Here is a 17214-nt window from a genome sequence, read left to right as displayed (position 1 = left end):
ACATAGAACAAGGTACCAAAAAAAAAAAAGGTCCACATGTGGCTTTTATAGAGAAACAAGGCCCAAAAAAAAATCCAGTGTTGGCAACATTACAGCTCTGATGCTTCTCCCCCAAAAGAAGAAACATTTCCATTTCAACTTGGTCCGCTTGGTCTGTGTTGGTGCCGCTTAATAACAAAATGCGGGAAAAGGCGACAAAATGGCTTCTCCCGCGGGCAATGTGATAGGAGCTACTGCTTATACGAAGCCCCGTTTACGCAGCGTTTCCCTAAAATTGCTGCATCCAGACAGCAACAATTGCTTTCAACGCTACAAAAGTGAATGTCAGGTGTTGAGCTTCTGTTCCAACTTTCTGACATTCCTTTCTCGCAGACGGTGTGAAAGAGGCTCGTGCGTTTCACCGTGGCTTTACCCGCCATTAGCTACCTGACCTTTAGCTCTCCAGTGCACCTTTTTTTTGTGGCGCTACACGCTAAAGCTAATGCTCACCGTAATCTCGCCATGTTTGGTGGAGTGTGATCCCAAGCGTGTTGCCTCCTTCCAGGACGCGTGCGCACCAAGCAGCCCTTGACGCCCGCCAGCATCGTGTCCAGCCACGTGGACTCGAGGGGACGCAGCCGCGCCAAGATGGTCTCCCAGTCGCAACGTATGTTACCTCTCTCAAGGAACAACTTTTGTGCGTGCGTGCTGTGTGTGTGTGTGTTTGTGTGTGTTTGCGGGGTTTCGATATCTGTTAGCTTCACAGCAGCGGCCATGTTTTTGTGCCTTCAGGTTCCGACGAATCCGATTGCACACCAGGTATTCTGTGTGAGTCCGATACTGTTTGTCAAAATGTGTGCGTTTGTTACTGTGTTCCACAGTGGGAATGGTGGTCACACGCTAAGCTCTCACTCAGGTTTTTTGTTTGTTTTTTTGTTGTTGTTTTTTAAAAAAATTTTTGGTAATCATTTGACTTGTTAATATGAATTACTAAATATGGGGTTAATGTTCATCTACGGTTTTTGTGAAGGTAAATCATACATTCGGTAGTCACATGGTTAGGACGTCCACCTCAGGTCCAGGGTTCGAATCCGGGCTCCGGCCTTTCTGTGTGGAGTTTACGTGTTCTCCCGGTGCCCGCGTGTTTCCCCAAATACTCCGGTTTCCTCCCACTTTCCAAAAAGATGTATGGTAGGTTAGTAGTAGACTCTAAATTGTCCATAGACCTGACTGTGAGTATGAATGTTTACTTTTTGTGCCTTGTAATTGGCTGGCAAACAGTTTGGGGTGTACCCTGCCTTCTGCCCAAAGACAGCTGGCATAGGCTCCAGCGCGTCCTCCGAAGGATAAGCGACTCAAATAATGGATGGATGTTGTGTAAAAAGTTGACACAAGTGTAAACAAATAACTAGTGACCAGATATTGATAAGTGACGGTGTACGCTGTAGACTTACTTAGCCTGCTCCTTCGCAAAAACCTGCAGTTATTTATTTCTTTTTGGAGACACTCAAACTTTCAACATTTTTCTCATCTTTTGAAATGTATTTTTTCACCCATATTTTGCAGCATTCCACTTTAGAGAGGTTCCACTTGGTACTTGTGTGTGTGTGTTTGTGTTTCTTTGCATGCAATGTTTCATTGCCTGGCTTTGCCGGGGAAATCACAACATGATTCCAGACACTCCAAGCAACACTATTACCGCAACAATTCAGAGCCAGCCGAACGGACAAACTAAACTTGTCATGCATTGACAATCGTGCGTTTTTTTTTTATTTTTTTTTTAATTTGGACGGTTTCTCATGGTGTGCTTTCATGTCCCAACATGCACCCCAGTTGTGCTCAGCTCCGTTATTTTGTGGAGTTCATTTGAATTCAATTCATCCATTCCATCGCGGCGCTTTCTCTTCTTGTTCCGATCTTCCCAACATCCACCTCAGTTTTATCTGCTGTTCATTCCCCCCTCCCCCAACCCCCACCATCCCTAACTCGATGGCTCAGGATCCCAGTCTCCTAACCCTGCCGGTGGTAAGAGTCTTAATGCCTCCTTTGTGTTCTTTTTTTTTAACTTTATTTGGTTCCTAGCCTTTTTTTGTCTCTCTTTCTTCGCACTGATCGTCACCTAAATTTCTTCATCACATCCTGGCCAATGCATGTTGGGGTGCTCACCGATGTATTCACCACACTCCTATTCCAGCACAAGTTATCACAGGGCAAAGCGGGGTCGTTGAAGGAAATCAAATCTCTTGCAATAGTGGTGTGACTTGCCCAAATTATTCGCCATGTGCTTTAAGAATCCCCTTATGAAAATGGAAAAACATCCTTCAAGTTGACGCTTTGCTCAACTGGGTAGTTACGATCTCGTTTCTTACCGGCTGCTGCAACCCAAAACAGGCATACACTGTGCCCAAATTAGTCGCTGGGTGCCTTTAAAATACATTGAATAAAAATAAATGGCGAACTAAAATAGATGCCTCGTTCAAACAGGTAATAATAGCATCTAAATCATGTGAATGTGTGTGTGCGTTTGTGTGTGTGTGTGTGTGTGTGTGTGTGTGTGTGTGTGTGTGTGTGTGTGTGGTGATTGCTCTCCTGCTTTCCAGACAGATGGGAAGTTGGGTTGCACACATGACGGATGGGTACATTACTGTCAATACTCTTGATTTGGCTGCCATTCACCTGACTTGGCATTTTCTCAAAGCTGGGAGCCGCAGCGGCTCCCCCGGCCGCGTGCTGACCACCACGGCGCTAAGTACCATGAGCTCCTCGGCCCACCGGGTGCTGCCTGGGACCGCCGGGGATGGGCGCAGACGGAGCCGCATCCCCCGTAGCCAAGGATGTTCCAGAGACTCTTCCCCGACACGATTGTCTGTCGGTGAGTGCCAGAGAGCATTCTTGCTGTAAATTTTTTGTTTTAATTTTTTCCCCCAAAATGTATTACAATACAATACAGCTTTATTTATATAGCGCTTTCACAACCGCTGTAGCTGTAACAAAATGCTTTATAGAACATTTTAAATACTACGTCCAAAAATCAGAATATCGGTCCATATATAAGGCACATCGGATGATAAGGCGCACTGTCGGCTTTTTATAAAATGGAATGCTATTGGGTGCACCTTCTAGTGCTGAAAATACGGTACATATTTTCGGGGGAAATGCTCCTCATAATCCATGACGACGACAACATGAAAAATATTGTAGACTCGTGCAAATATGTGCTGTACAAATAAGAAAACGTGTGCAAAAGTATTCACATTCTCTGCCCTGAAGCCTAATATTGAACAAAGAAATCACATTTGAAATGATTCTACCTTGGCTAAAAAGTGGAGGTGGTTCATGTCATAAAATGACCTTTTGAACTATAGCCATTATCTCTCCTGACAGTGTTTTTTTTTGGGGGGGGGGAGGGGGCCTAAACCTGAAAGTAAGATCTGTCAAAAAATTTCCTTTCCTGGGCCTCAAATGTTTTCACACCCTCCTGCTCCCTCTCTGCCCTCCTTTCCCTTTTCCACTTCCCGCTTCTCTAGCTCCCTCCAGCATTAGTTCTGTCTACAATGGCGCCAGCAGAGGAGGTAAGTCTGTACTCTCCCACCCTGCTCAATGCCTGAACTTTGTGATCGACCATCCGTCTCTTTGTCGTCCCAATCCGCTCTCCACCGTCCACCGATTGCAATGCAAATGCGTGGTCTTTGCGTCTCCGTGTCAACGAATGAGCGTTCTTGCTTTCTATCAATTCATCTTCATCGCTGCGATTCATCTGACTGGCTGGATATCATCCGTCCTTCCGTTCCTCCTTCCCGCCACCCCTTTAATTCATCTCACTTCCTTTGTCCTTATTCTGTGATGGCCAAAAACAATTATGCAGAAGGAATATTGTCATTACCCTGTGGAAAATACACATACATTTGTTTCGAACTTCCCATTCACGTAAAACTCAGAAGAAAAAGAACAAATGGATGTGCGTTTTTCCCAGAGCGCTGACGACATTGTGTTCAGTGTGAGCACGGAGAGCTTTTACAGCTATCAATCACAAATCATTTTATTTTTTGAAAAACTGCATTGATGGGTTTCAAGTGCGATTCAGCTTCCATTGACACTAACACGGGTATTTAAAGTTGCCTGGAGTGTGCTTGCACCCTCGAATAAGATCTCAAGAACAAGAGATGTCACTCCGAAGTCAAAACATCTGCAAAAGGCTCGGCAATCACGGGGAATCCTGTGTGGAGTCAAAATGACATTTTTAAATATACAGAATTCATGCTCTTGTTGTAAGTGGCATTCCACAGGACTCTGTTCTTAGCCCCCATGCCTTTTCATTTATATGTAGACCGCACGAGGTGCAGGTATACCTAATGAGGTCGCTCGCCTCTGAGCGAAGGTAGCTTATTTATTAAGCACGGTGATATTTGCACACCTCGTTATTCTCCAACCAAAACGGGCATTGAAAGTGGGGTCCTATAAGGCTCTTTGGTAAGTCACCTGCCTTTTGATTTCTGTGCTCTCTGAGAGCAGAGATCCATTCAACAATGGAGGCAACAAAATACCTTTGTTTGTGTTGGCGTGGCCTAAAAGAATGAACACGGGCAATCAGAAATTGGTCCCCTGAACTGGAAGTTGACCCATGTGCACATTTCTTCCTTGTATGTACGTCACATTTTCCTCCTCGTGTTTGTCCTCTTTGTCTTTCACAATCTTCTCCTTCCTTCTCCTTCTTTTTTGCCACACTCTTGAAACCACCCCACCCTGGGCTCAGCCCGGGGCAGCCGTATTCCCCGGCCCAGTATGAGTCAGGGCTGCAGCCGGGAGGCCAGCAGGGAAAGCAGCCGGGACACCAGCCCCGTACGCTCCTTCACGCCCCTTGGTGAGTAGCAGTAGCCGGCCCCCGCACAACTGCCTGCCGCCCCACCCTGGAGAAGTGGAAACTTGACAGCAAAACAACCCAAATCACTTGCACGTTTTTTTTTTGGGGGGGGGGGGCTTTTCCGATTCTGCTTAAGCCATTAGCATGGAGGAGCGCAGGGGGCTAATGTCAATTATGTATCTATATGTGTGTGTGTGTGTTTGAATCTGGGTTGCAGCCACGCGGAGCTACTCTCGCTCCACAGGAGCTCTCCACACACCCGATGCTTTCGGGGCCGCAGGTGAAGGCTGAGTAACCTCTACTTGATCTTCGTACCACAACCAACCAACCCACCCAGTCGGCCTTGATTTCGCTTCTTTTTCTTTTCTTTGCTGCTACTTTTCTGTTTTCTTCTTGCTTCTTCATTTTTGTTGTTGTTGTTGTTTTTTCTTTTTTCTTGATTTGATTTTGCATTTAGGATGGCAGAGCTTTCCAGTGGAATCGCATGTTTCCTCCCCACCGTGTTATAAGCGGTGTCAGTTGTGCTCAGGATAGATAGCAGTGAGTTTGTGAAGCTCAAAATCCATCCAAAACGCGTCAAATGAGTGTTTATCAGTCTTTCCACTCCATGTCAACCATTCTCAACAAAATGCAACAAAGATGCGAACAACCTCCGAAACCATTGTGACCTTTGCGCAGCCCGTTCGTAGTTCAGCCATTCATAGAAAAGTGAAATATTCACACATTTTCAATTTTCTCGAATAAATTCTTAAAGAGAAATGCAACACAGATGTGAAGCATCTCCTCAACGCTGCTATTCTGAACCCAACTGCAGATCCAAGCTCAGTGGACACTGACGCCGTCTTCCAGTTTTTCTTTCAAGTCATACGTTGTCCTCAAATGTCATCTAATCAGTCATAACATGAACAGAGTTTGATCATGGATGAGTTGTCATCACTGATGTGTTTTTTCATTTTTATCCAAAGCACGTCGGCCCCATTTCCTCAGTCGCTCTTCATTTTTCCTCACGCCTGTCCCATTTGCTTTCTAAATAGGCTCGAGTTTCGGCATGGGTCAGTCCAGCCGCCTGTCATCCTCGGTCAGCGCCATGAGAGTCCTCAACACTGGCTCGGACGTGGAAGAGGCACTTGCGGACGCCTTGGTATGAAAACCACAACAACCATTTTTTGTGTGAGTGTGTGTTAACCAAGTTTGCTTCTACCTCTTGTTGAATGCTGTCAGCTGTTGGGAGACATGCGATCTAAGGTCAGCCTCTTTTTCCCTGCCTTGTACCTTTAGTCTTGTGTAGTCTTGCCTTGTTTGTGCGCGTGTGTGTTTTCGTGCGCGTGTTTACTACTCAGAAGACCGCTGCCCTTTTAGCTGGAACGTATAGTTCTTGGCAGCAGGCATGAGAATTTTCCATCGATTGGCGGATTTCCAACTGTCTTCAGACCAAAATGACTTCTTGAGATACGCGTAAATCCATTGCCGGTCGAGCAGGACGGGAGAGCGAGAGTGACCAGCACAACCAGCAGGTTGTTAAGTAATTAGCGTGGGACACAGGTTTTTTTTTTTGTTTTTTTGCTGTTCCAATGTGCATCCATGAGAGGTGAGCGCCAATGCCATTTAATGTACAGTATTGGTTAAGTTCAATTCCTGCTGCTGCCGATGAATGTGCGCTAACGTTAGCATTAGCTGGCACGAAATCGGCTTGGCGCATATTGTCATTTGTGTCCGTTTATCTCACTTAATGTGCCTTTATATCTCTTTCGGGCATTTGATAATCATCCAAGTTGGAAGGACGCCCTTCCGCAGTTGCCGTCCGCACAAAGAAATTACTCAGTAGGATGATCAGTCACTTGCATGAAGCAAATTTTGACAACGTGACAGAAAATGTGAAACGGTTATTAGTGTTTAAACAGCTCGGCGTTAGTTTAGTGATTATTCAGTGAGTGAGTTTCTAAAGGAAAATGTAGCACATGCAGAATGCGAAGGCTCTGCCGTCATTTCCTGCCCAGTTCTTCTGCCGTAATTTTTACGTGTCCCGCAGAAGAAGCCAGCGCGGCGGCGGTACGAGAACTACAGCATGTACTCCGACGACGACGCCAACAGCGACGCGTCCAGCGCCTGCTCCGAGAGATCCTACAGCTCCAGAAACGGCGGCGCCATACCCACGTACATGAGGCAGACGGAAGACGTGGCCGAGGTTCGACCCTCTGTCGGACTGTGCGCGATGGACGGAAGGACGGCACGGGAAATTCAACCCCGGCCAAGGCATTATCAATGTGTGATGTGTCCAATATTTGTGAACTGTCCAGGTGCTGAACCGCTGCGCCAGCGCCAACTGGTCCGAAAGGAAGGAGGGTCTACTGGGACTCCAGGCCCTCCTAAAGAACCAGCGCACCCTCAGGTGCGTCCAACAATCTGGCACCAGACCTCTCAGGACCTATTCCACATTCCTTATTTCTGAATGTTTTAATTTTTTTTTCTATCAATTACAATTTGCAGTCGCGTGGAGTTGAAGAGGCTATGTGAGATCTTCACCCGCATGTTTGCAGACCCGCATAGCAAGGTATGGTTGGCATGTTGTGTGCACGTCTCACGCACACGCACACCTGTTAAAAATGCACAAATCCATCATTTAATTTCCCGCCATTCTTCACTGTACCGGATTCTGCCTTCCCAAAAACAAGGAGGACACCGCAGTATTTCTCTCCTGCGAAATTGACAAAATTCACAACAGTTATCTGAGGCATAGTGTCAACCAACATCTTGTAACGGAGATACAGAAAAGACTGGAAGAGTCACAGAAAGGCGTGAGACTGGATCGCCTTGGAGAATTTCATGGCTCAAACACCTGTTGTGAATTTTGCCCTTCAATTCCTCGTTGGAGGGCAACAAGCATTGAACCAACAGAAGACTTGGACATTCAGAAGTTTAGAAAAGGTCAAATAAAGGATCACCAGTATTTTAGGTTCATACGCAAATTTCACCCCAAACCCAGTGGTGCCCTTCAAACTCTGGGTCACTTTGACCCGCAGCAGAATAAACGGTTTAATCACCAACAATGCATGACGCGCACACAAACAAAGCAACAAGGCATGCGGTTTTCTCACAGCATGCCATGCCAGAGCGCGCGTGTCGCCTCACTGGAAGGTCTGTCTTCTTCCTCAGAATTCTAAAGAACGAGTCAGGCTGGCATTTTTATTTTATTTTTTCAAACCCTGCCCTCAATCTAACCTGCATGGGTCCCTCTTCCCGCGCTGCCTCCCCTTTTTTTCCTTGGATTTTTTTGACCTTTTTATGATTTGAATGAATTTCAGCGAGACTCCGGCAGGGTGTACGGCACGGCAGAATCCGGTATAAGCTCAGCCTCCTTCAAGGTACCGCATCCCATCCCCCCCTTCCCACCTCATTCCCCTTTATTTCATTTTTTTCGGGTTCCTTCTTCCATCTCTTCCGTGCAAAACATCCCAGTTCCAGACGTTTGACTCTATAAAGTTGTCTCTTTTGGATTCTAACCAGCGTGTCTCTTGTGTTTCTCCATGCTGCCGCTGCTGGCCCCTGGAAATCTGCAGAGAGTAAGTCTGTTTGTTCTTCAGAAAACCCACTGCTTGCCTCCCGAAAGATACGCGTCCCCTGACCACAAAGAGTCACTTTGGGTTGTTGTTTGATGGGAGCGTTGCCGATGGATTGTAACGTAAAACTCGGCTCGTGTCACTTCCTGACAACTTGGAGACAAAAAGCAGATTTGTGTGTGTGTGAGTGTGAGTACCTATGGCATTGGCACGACCGGACTGTGTCAAAGACGCCATTTGGTGGTGTGTCTTGTGGCGATTGGCTGCTAGTGACGTGAAGGTAATCGGATGGCAGGAGCGCCTTCTGCCAAATGTTCGGCTAAGACTAAGCGTCTTCAAGCGCGCCATTGCTATATAATGTGCAGTGCCGTTTACAAAACGTATGCAATGACTCTGCACTTGAATTTTTTTGGTACGTACTGCTGTTTTGATCAGCAAGGGACTTCAGATGGCAATACGATTCATTGGTGGCCGTGTACTGGTAATAATTGGTTTTCATGAGTTGGGGGCGAAAGGAGCCAACCTTAACTGGGTGTGTTTATTTATTGATTGATTTATTTTTTGTATGTGTATTGTCACAGTGATAATTTTACAGTTTGAGCCCTGCGAGTGCCAGGGACTCTGATCAGAAAAGTATGAGTCCCATTATGCAATTAGACAGTCCCAAATTTTGAATTCTGAAATGGTCTACATATTCAATTGCATATGACAATAGCGCAAACATCAACAATATACATTGATAATAGGTTTATTTATTATAAACAAATGCTGCAAAAATGTAAATAATTCAGGCATACAAAATTATTATCGCAAAAAACTATCCAACTTCAGCCGCTTCCTCTGTGATATCTCCGCAATAAACTTTCGCGACACTTGTTCTCAACACTTGTTTTAACGTTACACGACTTGGCAATCGTCTGCTTTCCACACGGTGAAGGCCGATCTCTCCAATCTCGTCTCGCGAGATTACTTAACGCGAGATCAAAACAACAATGGCGGCGATTATCAAACTGTGATCATTGCTGGGGAAAAAAAAAAAAAAGATTTACCGTAGTTTAAAAAATATATAGGCGGCCCGGTAGTCCAGTGGTTAGCACGTCGGCTTCACAGTGCAGAGGTACCGGGTTCGATTCCAGCTCCGGCCTCCCTGTGTGGAGTTTGCATGTTCTCCTCGGGCCTGCGTGGGTTTTCTCCGGGTGCTCCGGTTTCCTCCCACATTCCAAAAACATGCGTGGCAGGCTGATTGAACACTCTAAATTGTCCCTAGGTGTGAGTGTGAGTGCGAATGGTTGTTCGTTTCTGTGTGCCCTGCGATTGGCTGGCAACCGATTCAGGGTGTCCCCCCGCCTACTGCCGAAGACAGCTGGGATAGGCTCCAGCACCCCCCGCGACCCTAGTGGGGATGAAGCAGCTCGGAAGATGAATGAATAAAAAATATATATAAATGTAAATATAAATAAATATAATGGCTGTTGTCAGGTGTTCAGCATGTTCCTGGAGACCTTGGTGGACTTCATCCTGGTCCACAAGGAGGACCTTCAGGACTGGCTGTTCGTGTTGCTCACCCAGCTGCTGAAGAAGATGGGCGCCGACCTGCTGGGCTCAGTGCAAGCCAAGGTCCAGAGGGCGCTGGATGTGACACGGTCAGTGGAGAAGACACACACACACACTTTAGCACCAGCATTTTTTCTTTTTTTTTTCTTTTTTTTTTTTTAAGTTGTCTTCTCCTTGCAGGGAATCCTTCCCCAACGACCTCCAGTTCACCATCCTCATGAGGTTCACCGTGGACCAAACACAGACCCCCAACCTCAAGGTAAAATCTACAAAGTTTGTGTGCGTGTTTGAGTGTTGGTGTCGGGAGGGGAGCTTGCTGGCGGTAACCCGAGTAACGGGTTACCGCCAGCTCAAAAGCTCTCTTTTTCTCAACAAGTCCTCTCTTTGAAGAGGTTCTTTGGTATCACTCAATTCCACTTCCACCTCCCTCATTCCTGCTCCATGTCCCTCTCACTGCATTTATTATTTCAGTGGCACTTGGGATTCCGGTAGAGTGCTATTTTTCGTATTAGATTTTTTTTTTGGGGGGGGGGGTGCTGAAACGGATTAATTGACTTTCCTTTCATTTCAATGAATAAAGACAATTTGAGATGAGTCATTGTCATAAGTCAGCGCACCACTGTATTAACTTTCAGCCTCACTGCATTTAAAGATTCCACCTGGCGGCACAGCGCAAACGGCGGACCAAACCATCCTCTTCTACTAAACTGTTCCCCCCCCCCTACCCTCACACTCTGCTGACTTGACGCGGTGCTTCTCCTCTTTCTCTCTGAAGCCTGTGCGGAGCTTGTGTTGCGGGCGCGGCAGGGGAGGGTCCGGGGTAAAATTGTTCCCCCCCAGGGCACGGCGCCACGCCTGCTCACTAGACGAGCAGGCCGCCGCCTGGAGACGCTCCTGCCAGGTCAGTGTGCTCCGGGGGGGAGCAACAGTGTGCTGCGCTTAAGTCGTGATGGGGGAAGTTGTAGGGTTCCCAGCACACTTCGGGAACATGAAATTTAGTTGTCCTACATAAACCCCCCCGAAAGTTTCAAGAAACCGTGGCCAAAAAGACACCATTTTGACACAAAGCGGCCATTTGTGGCTCAATTTGACATTTTGTCCAATGGCTACAAAATTTGAATCATGTACACTCGATTAATCGATGCAATAAAACTGCAAAACATGAAAGCGTTTGTCATTGCATGTGAGTGGAGTACGCTAGAAAAGTCTGTCTCACGTTTGTCAAAGGTTCCTCGGAAAACACAGAACTCAGTTAAAAATTCAGCCCCATGCGTCACTCTCATTAGCAGTATGAAAATTGGCTGACAAGTCTATTTTTATGGAGTTCCAGAGAAAAGTCTCGAAGCCTTGCCGACAAAGGCACATTCTGCCTGTTTTGGAGTCATTAATTTGACTTTGCAACCACGTTCCACCTACAGGCAATGACAAAAAAAAAGTCACAAAACCCAAAGTCACCTTTTTGGAAATGTATTTATTTTCTTTCAAACTGATTTTTGTCATTTCGATTTTCATGTTTTGAAGTTGCACGGCGGGGCCTCCCTCCTGAGCTAAATGTGTGTGTCACTGTGTCACCGCAGGTCAAGGTGGCCATTCTGCGTTACATCGAGACTCTGACGCTGCAGATGGAAGCTCCCGACTTCGTCAACTCCAGTGAGACTCGGCTGGCTGTCTCGCGCATCATCACCTGGACCACCGACCCCAAGAGCTCAGATGTCAGAAAGGTGTGCGCGGGGCTCGCCGCCTCCATTCCCTACGGGGAGGTTTTGGGCCGCCGCTGTCTTACCTGATGTGCTTTGTGGCATCGCAGGCGGCCCAGGCGGTGCTCATCGCCCTCTTCCAGCTCAACACGCCCGAGTTCACCATGTTGCTGGCAGCGCTGCCCAAGACCTTCCAGGACGGAGCCACCAAGTTGCTCCAGAACCACCTGAAGAACACGGGCAACGTCGCCCAGGTGCCACGCCTCACAACCGCTGCTCGAGTCCTCACCACGTCATGCTATCCCAAAGCTGACATTGCTTTTGTTAACCCCCCCACCTCCAGGCGACGATAGGCAGTCCTCTGACACGACACACCCCTCGTTCTCCGGCGAGTTGGTCCAGCCCAGTGACATCTCCCACCAACACCTCGCAGAACACTCCCTCACCAAGGTAACAGTTGATTAAGGGAAAGTCAAACTTCCGGTATCTATCTATTATATAATATAAAGATATCAATCAATTAAATTACCGTATTGGCCCGAATATAAGACGGCCCTGATTGTAAGACAACCCCCTCTTCTTCAAGATACAAGTTTGAAAAAAAGACTTTTTGAACACCAAATGAATTTTTATACAGAAAATAATGACGGTACAGTACATCTGAAACTAATGATTCTTACAATATATTTGAGAGGAAAAGCATTTTATTTTGCCTCATTCAAATCTTAATATCTGAACATTTTAAATATGTAAACTAAAGTGCAATCACATTCGTAAATGAATGGCTTCTGGTTTTTGAAATGTAAATGACATCCTAACTCCTCAGCTGCCAGTTAACATGTTCGATCCACTTTTCTCCAGATTGTCGCTACGTTTCTCCATTTTCTGTTATCTCTTCTAATATTTTCTTCTCTTTTCTTTCTTACCGCTATTTTTTATTTTTCTTCTTCGTGCTACCGCTATTTTTATGTTTATTCTTCGTGACGGGTTCTTTTTGGCCTGGGGAGTCAAGTTCAGCATTCGCTTCAATGATATCTGGCGCCATCTAGCGTCGTGAATGGGTATTTATGTCTAGACCCTGAATATAAGATGACCCCCACTTTTTCAGTCTTATTTCAATGCAAAAAACACCATCTTATATTCGGGCCAATACGATATTAGCCATATTTTTTATAAATCTAAATGTAAATTAAAATATAAATGAACATATTGAAATACGGTCATTGAAATTTTTAGTAAATTAGGGATGCGCCGATTGCTCACACAATGAGTGATATCGGCTTCCCTAAACGTTCATTCATCGTTTGGACCATTTTAGTCGATGAACAGCTGCTGAGTCTAACTTTCCTTTGGCGCTTGCATCGCAGTGCATTCGACTACGACACGGAGAACATGAACTCAGAGGACATCTACAGCTCTCTGAAGGGCGTCACCGAAGCCATTCAGAACTTCAGCGTGCGCAGCCAAGAGGACATGAACGATCAGCTCCAGGAGGGCGTCGCCGTGGACGGCCGAGCGCCCGACCCCGCCGACGGCGGACGCACGGCTCTGGACAACAAGACCTCTCTCCTCAACACACCCTTGCTCTCCTCCAGCCCCCGGGGGGCCCGTAAGCTCTTCGCGGACTCTCCGTTCAAGCCCGGCCGTAAAGACGCCAGCGTGGACGACGCGGAGCAGTTCACGGACGGTAAAAAGGAGAAAGAAATGCACTAATTCGCACCGCTTTCGTTTTGGCTTCTGTATTCATAAAACTCGGCGGCACAGAGGAAATGCTGTCATACAGCGCCGCCAGTTTTGTTTACATCTGCTCCTCCATTTTGAGGGTCAGCAGAAGGCAGCCTGGACCAGTCGGAGCTGATGGGCGAGCTGCTAAAAGAGCTGTCCAATCATAACGAGCGTGTGGAGGAGCGCAAGGCGGCACTCGGCGAGCTGCTCAAGCTCATTCATGACAACATGCTGCAGGTGTGGGACGAGCACTTTAAGACCATTCTACTGCTGCTCCTGGAGACCATGGGTGACAGAGAGGTAGGCCCCAGACACACTCGGATGAGCTTTGACAAAAGTTGGATTTGGTTTTCCAAGTGCATGGCGGGGCGGATGAAAAACAAAAATAAAATCTGAAATTTGAGTCGTCATGCTGAGATGACGCAAAATTCTTAAGTCCAAACATCAAATTTGCGCAGATAGAGAGTGTGTGTGTATGTGTGTATGTATAAGTATGTGTGTGTGTGTATATATATATATATATATATATATATAATATACATTTTTAATCACTAAATGGTTTTATATAAAATGTACCATAAATTTAGGTGAATTCTAATGTCATATTTAAAAGAAATCCCTTAAATGCTGATTTTTTTTTCTATATATCACCAATTTTATTTTAACTAAACTAATGTTAAAATAAATTAATGAAATTAGTATTTAGTTATCTTAACATTAAATGCAATTTTGATTTTAGCAAATATTCAATGTGGATTTAATTTGGAGAATTAAATACATATATTTAATCATCTCTAACAATGTAACATTTATTTAATTGAAATATTGACTTTAAATATTTTATTTTCATAATTAAAATAAATCTCATTTCATGTTATTTAGTTCTGATATTCTAAAAATACATGTTTATTATTTCTATCAATGTAACATATATAATAGTTATTGACGTCTAAATATTTCATTTTGCTCATCCAAAAATGTTTAATCCAATTAATGACAATTTATTCACACCTCTCCACACAGCACGTGATCCGCACGCTGGCTCTGCGAGTCCTGCGGGAAATTCTCAGCAAGCAGCCGTGGCGGTTCAAAAACTATGCTGAGCTCACCATCATGAAGGCCCTGGAGGCACATAAGGACCCCCACAAGGAGGTAAACAAACCAGTTACAGAGGACTCATTTATTGAACTAAAAATCTAGCTCAGGGCCGCCCAGCACGATGTGGCACATGGTACTTCGCAGAAGGAACGCAACTCTAAATTTGGAACTGCCTGCATACTGTTCCAATAAATAAATAAACACAATTTTCCAGTAGCCAATCACCTGTTTGTGTTTGGGCGTAGGTGGTACGGGCAGCGGAGGAAACGGCGGCCATGCTGGCGCTGTCCATCAGCCCCGAACAGTGCATCAAGGTCCTGTGCCCCATCATCCAGTCGGCTGACTACCCCATCAACCTGGCCGCCATCAAGATGCAGACCAAGGTGGTGGAGAGGATCCCCCGTGACGGCCTTGGTGGACTGCTGCCCGAGATTGTGCCGGGACTTATACAGGTGATGGAGGAATGGCGGGAGGGAGGTAGGGGAGGAATGGAAGGTGGGAGGGAGGGGGAGAGAGAGAGAGAGAGAGAGAGAGAGAGAGAGAGAGAGAGAGAGAGATATTTTAATCAAACGACTGATAGTGATGCATTTGTGTGTGTACCACAGGGTTACGACAACTCTGAGAGCAGTGTGAGGAAAGCCTGTGTCTTCTGTTTGGTGGCCATTTATGCCGTCATCGGTGAGGACCTCAAGCCGCACCTGAGTCAGCTCTCCAGCAGCAAGGTGAGATGGGAGCAGGAAATGGAAACCTACCAAAGTAAAAGCAGCCACAGTACCAATACACAAATTCCAAATAAAACAAAAGCAGTTCTCGTCACCAACCTTGAGAAGAGGGTACTCCACCCTTTTCTGACTGGTGATCAATTGACAGCTCCGCCCCTGTCTTCAAGCAAGGGTCCAAAACGTGTGGCCGCAAACCTGAATACGGGATTACAAATTCACCCGAATACAAGACTACAAAGTCGATCATCGAACTGCAGCCAAGGGTGTTTGGCGCCGTTTGCACATATGGACACCCTTGTGTGAATTCACACATGGTGTTCGTTATGGACAACTCGTGACATTCGCAGAAGGCCAGTAACAAAAAGCCCTCAAGTTTTGATCAGTTCCTCCTAATCACACCCCTCAGGTCTCGCCATCATTGCCCACGTTAGCATTGAAGTCACCCAGAAAAAGAATGCAGTCCCCGGGATCAGCAGTAGATGTAACTGGATGTATGGAGCTGACCAGAAAAAAAAACATTGCTAAACATACCAGTGACAGATACAAATTATGCTTATATGTTTACAAAAAGCCACTCGGAGTCCTCTGAAATAATAGGAAGTAGTAACCCAGCAAAATATAAGCAGAAACACAGTTTCAACACCTATGTGACTCAAATCACCTATGTCAAAGACACTCCCAATCCCCCTTTTTTTGACAAATATCTTTTTGTTGTGCTTTGTGCGTTTCAGTTGAAATTGCTGAACTTGTACATCAAACGCGCCCAGTCAGGCTCCAGCGGCAGCGAGCCGCCATCAGACGGCCTATAGGGGAACGCGTGTGTTCCACGAGGGGACATGCCCGTCACTCAAGGATAATGAAGAAAATACCCATCCCCGCCCCTGCCTCAACATTGGCTCAAAGGATCTATTGATGCTTTTTTTTTTTTTTTTTGAATGATTAGAGTAGAGTGCACAGAGGTGCTGACTGGCACAAAAGATAAGTCATAAGCGGTACACAAGCGGACATGCTTGGCAATGCATGACTCACCATTTTATTTTTTTAGGTTCTTTAATCTGAGTTCTAATTTTTTTTTTCGACTGTGAACAAAATGTCCACCCCTTTCAGAATGCGACAGTGGATATGTATTTTATGTTAAAAAAAGGAAAATTCCAAATAGTCCTCCATGGGGGTGTGCACATGTTTTTTTTTATTTTTCACTCCACCCCCTCCGCGACCCAGCCTTGCTTTCTTGACACTTGGAGATTATTATTCTTTTACAAAATCAAACATGTCACTTTGTCTTGTCTGTTTTTCTTTTCTTTCCAGTCATGTAACCTTCCAGTTTGTCCACTGTTATTCCTCCGCTGTGTCCCCCCATGCGCCCTGTTTTTCCAAAAGCTGATCTTACAATACAATAAAGAACTTGTACAGATCATCATGGTTTTGTTCAATTCTACTGCAGCAATTTAATAGAATTGGTAATTCATTACAGATTAACCTATGTTTGTTCTTTGCCTGCGCAGCGTTCATGGGTCAATTGTACATTTAATCATAATTTATTTTAAAATGTGGAACTTACTTCATTTAAAATGAATGTCGACCAAAAGATTTATTTTTCAATATTTATTAGGTAGAGTAAGTAAAATATTGTCAAAAATATACACAACTCTTTTTATAACTACATAAATGCAATACTTTGTATATAAAAAGAAGCAAACATTTTTTTTGTGTGTGGCGTGATGCAAGTTTTCATAAGTATTGACATTTACAGTTGAGGATTTAAAAATAATAGTTATAGGTATTTTTCCACTATTTTCTTCAAGACTAAAATCCCGAAGATAATTTGTGTCGTAACAAGAACCAAAAACAGGAGGGTTATAGAAGTTAAAAATGTTTTTTTAGATGTGGTATTTTGTCAACTTTTGAGAATAAGAGATGTACTCAGTCAGTTGAAGGTTTGAGAATAAGAGATGTACTCAGTCAGTTGAAGGAGTTCGTTGTTGTCGGCTATGTTCTTTTTCATTCTTATTATGTAACGA

The 17214-nt window shown here is 45.2% G+C and overlaps 1 protein-coding gene across 3 annotated transcripts in view; it reads left to right on the top strand.

Annotated features, from left to right (window-relative positions):
- Nucleotides 1–16608, top strand: part of clasp2 (cytoplasmic linker associated protein 2) — a 41726-nt gene extending 25118 nt beyond the window's left edge. Inside the window, exons 20-44 of one of the 3 annotated variants that reach the window (XM_052070945.1) lie at nucleotides 545–646; nucleotides 772–798; nucleotides 1978–2004; nucleotides 2678–2851; nucleotides 3507–3551; nucleotides 4733–4840; nucleotides 5058–5120; nucleotides 5875–5981; nucleotides 6062–6085; nucleotides 6870–7025; nucleotides 7138–7229; nucleotides 7328–7391; nucleotides 8143–8202; nucleotides 8345–8347; nucleotides 9877–10040; nucleotides 10132–10210; nucleotides 11529–11672; nucleotides 11759–11902; nucleotides 11992–12098; nucleotides 13016–13335; nucleotides 13480–13673; nucleotides 14397–14525; nucleotides 14717–14923; nucleotides 15077–15193; nucleotides 15925–16608. In XM_052070945.1, the coding sequence (XP_051926905.1) occupies nucleotides 545–646; nucleotides 772–798; nucleotides 1978–2004; nucleotides 2678–2851; nucleotides 3507–3551; nucleotides 4733–4840; nucleotides 5058–5120; nucleotides 5875–5981; nucleotides 6062–6085; nucleotides 6870–7025; nucleotides 7138–7229; nucleotides 7328–7391; nucleotides 8143–8202; nucleotides 8345–8347; nucleotides 9877–10040; nucleotides 10132–10210; nucleotides 11529–11672; nucleotides 11759–11902; nucleotides 11992–12098; nucleotides 13016–13335; nucleotides 13480–13673; nucleotides 14397–14525; nucleotides 14717–14923; nucleotides 15077–15193; nucleotides 15925–16002 (2735 nt within the window). In that variant the 3' untranslated portion in view covers nucleotides 16003–16608. The remainder of the gene's footprint in view (nucleotides 1–544; nucleotides 647–771; nucleotides 799–1977; nucleotides 2005–2677; nucleotides 2852–3506; nucleotides 3552–4732; nucleotides 4841–5057; nucleotides 5121–5874; nucleotides 5982–6061; nucleotides 6086–6869; nucleotides 7026–7137; nucleotides 7230–7327; nucleotides 7392–8142; nucleotides 8203–8344; nucleotides 8348–9876; nucleotides 10041–10131; nucleotides 10211–11528; nucleotides 11673–11758; nucleotides 11903–11991; nucleotides 12099–13015; nucleotides 13336–13479; nucleotides 13674–14396; nucleotides 14526–14716; nucleotides 14924–15076; nucleotides 15194–15924) is intronic. The other 2 variants (XM_052070947.1, XM_052070946.1) reach the window with 2 other exon arrangements.
- The last annotated feature ends 606 nt before the right edge of the window (nucleotides 16609–17214 follow it).

This window comes from Hippocampus zosterae, chromosome 7 (genome assembly GCF_025434085.1).
Source record: "Hippocampus zosterae strain Florida chromosome 7, ASM2543408v3, whole genome shotgun sequence".
In the NCBI taxonomy this organism is placed as follows: Eukaryota; Metazoa; Chordata; class Actinopteri; order Syngnathiformes; family Syngnathidae; genus Hippocampus; species Hippocampus zosterae.
Note: the sequence above shows the minus strand (reverse complement) of the source record. Positions and strands in the feature narration are given on the sequence as shown.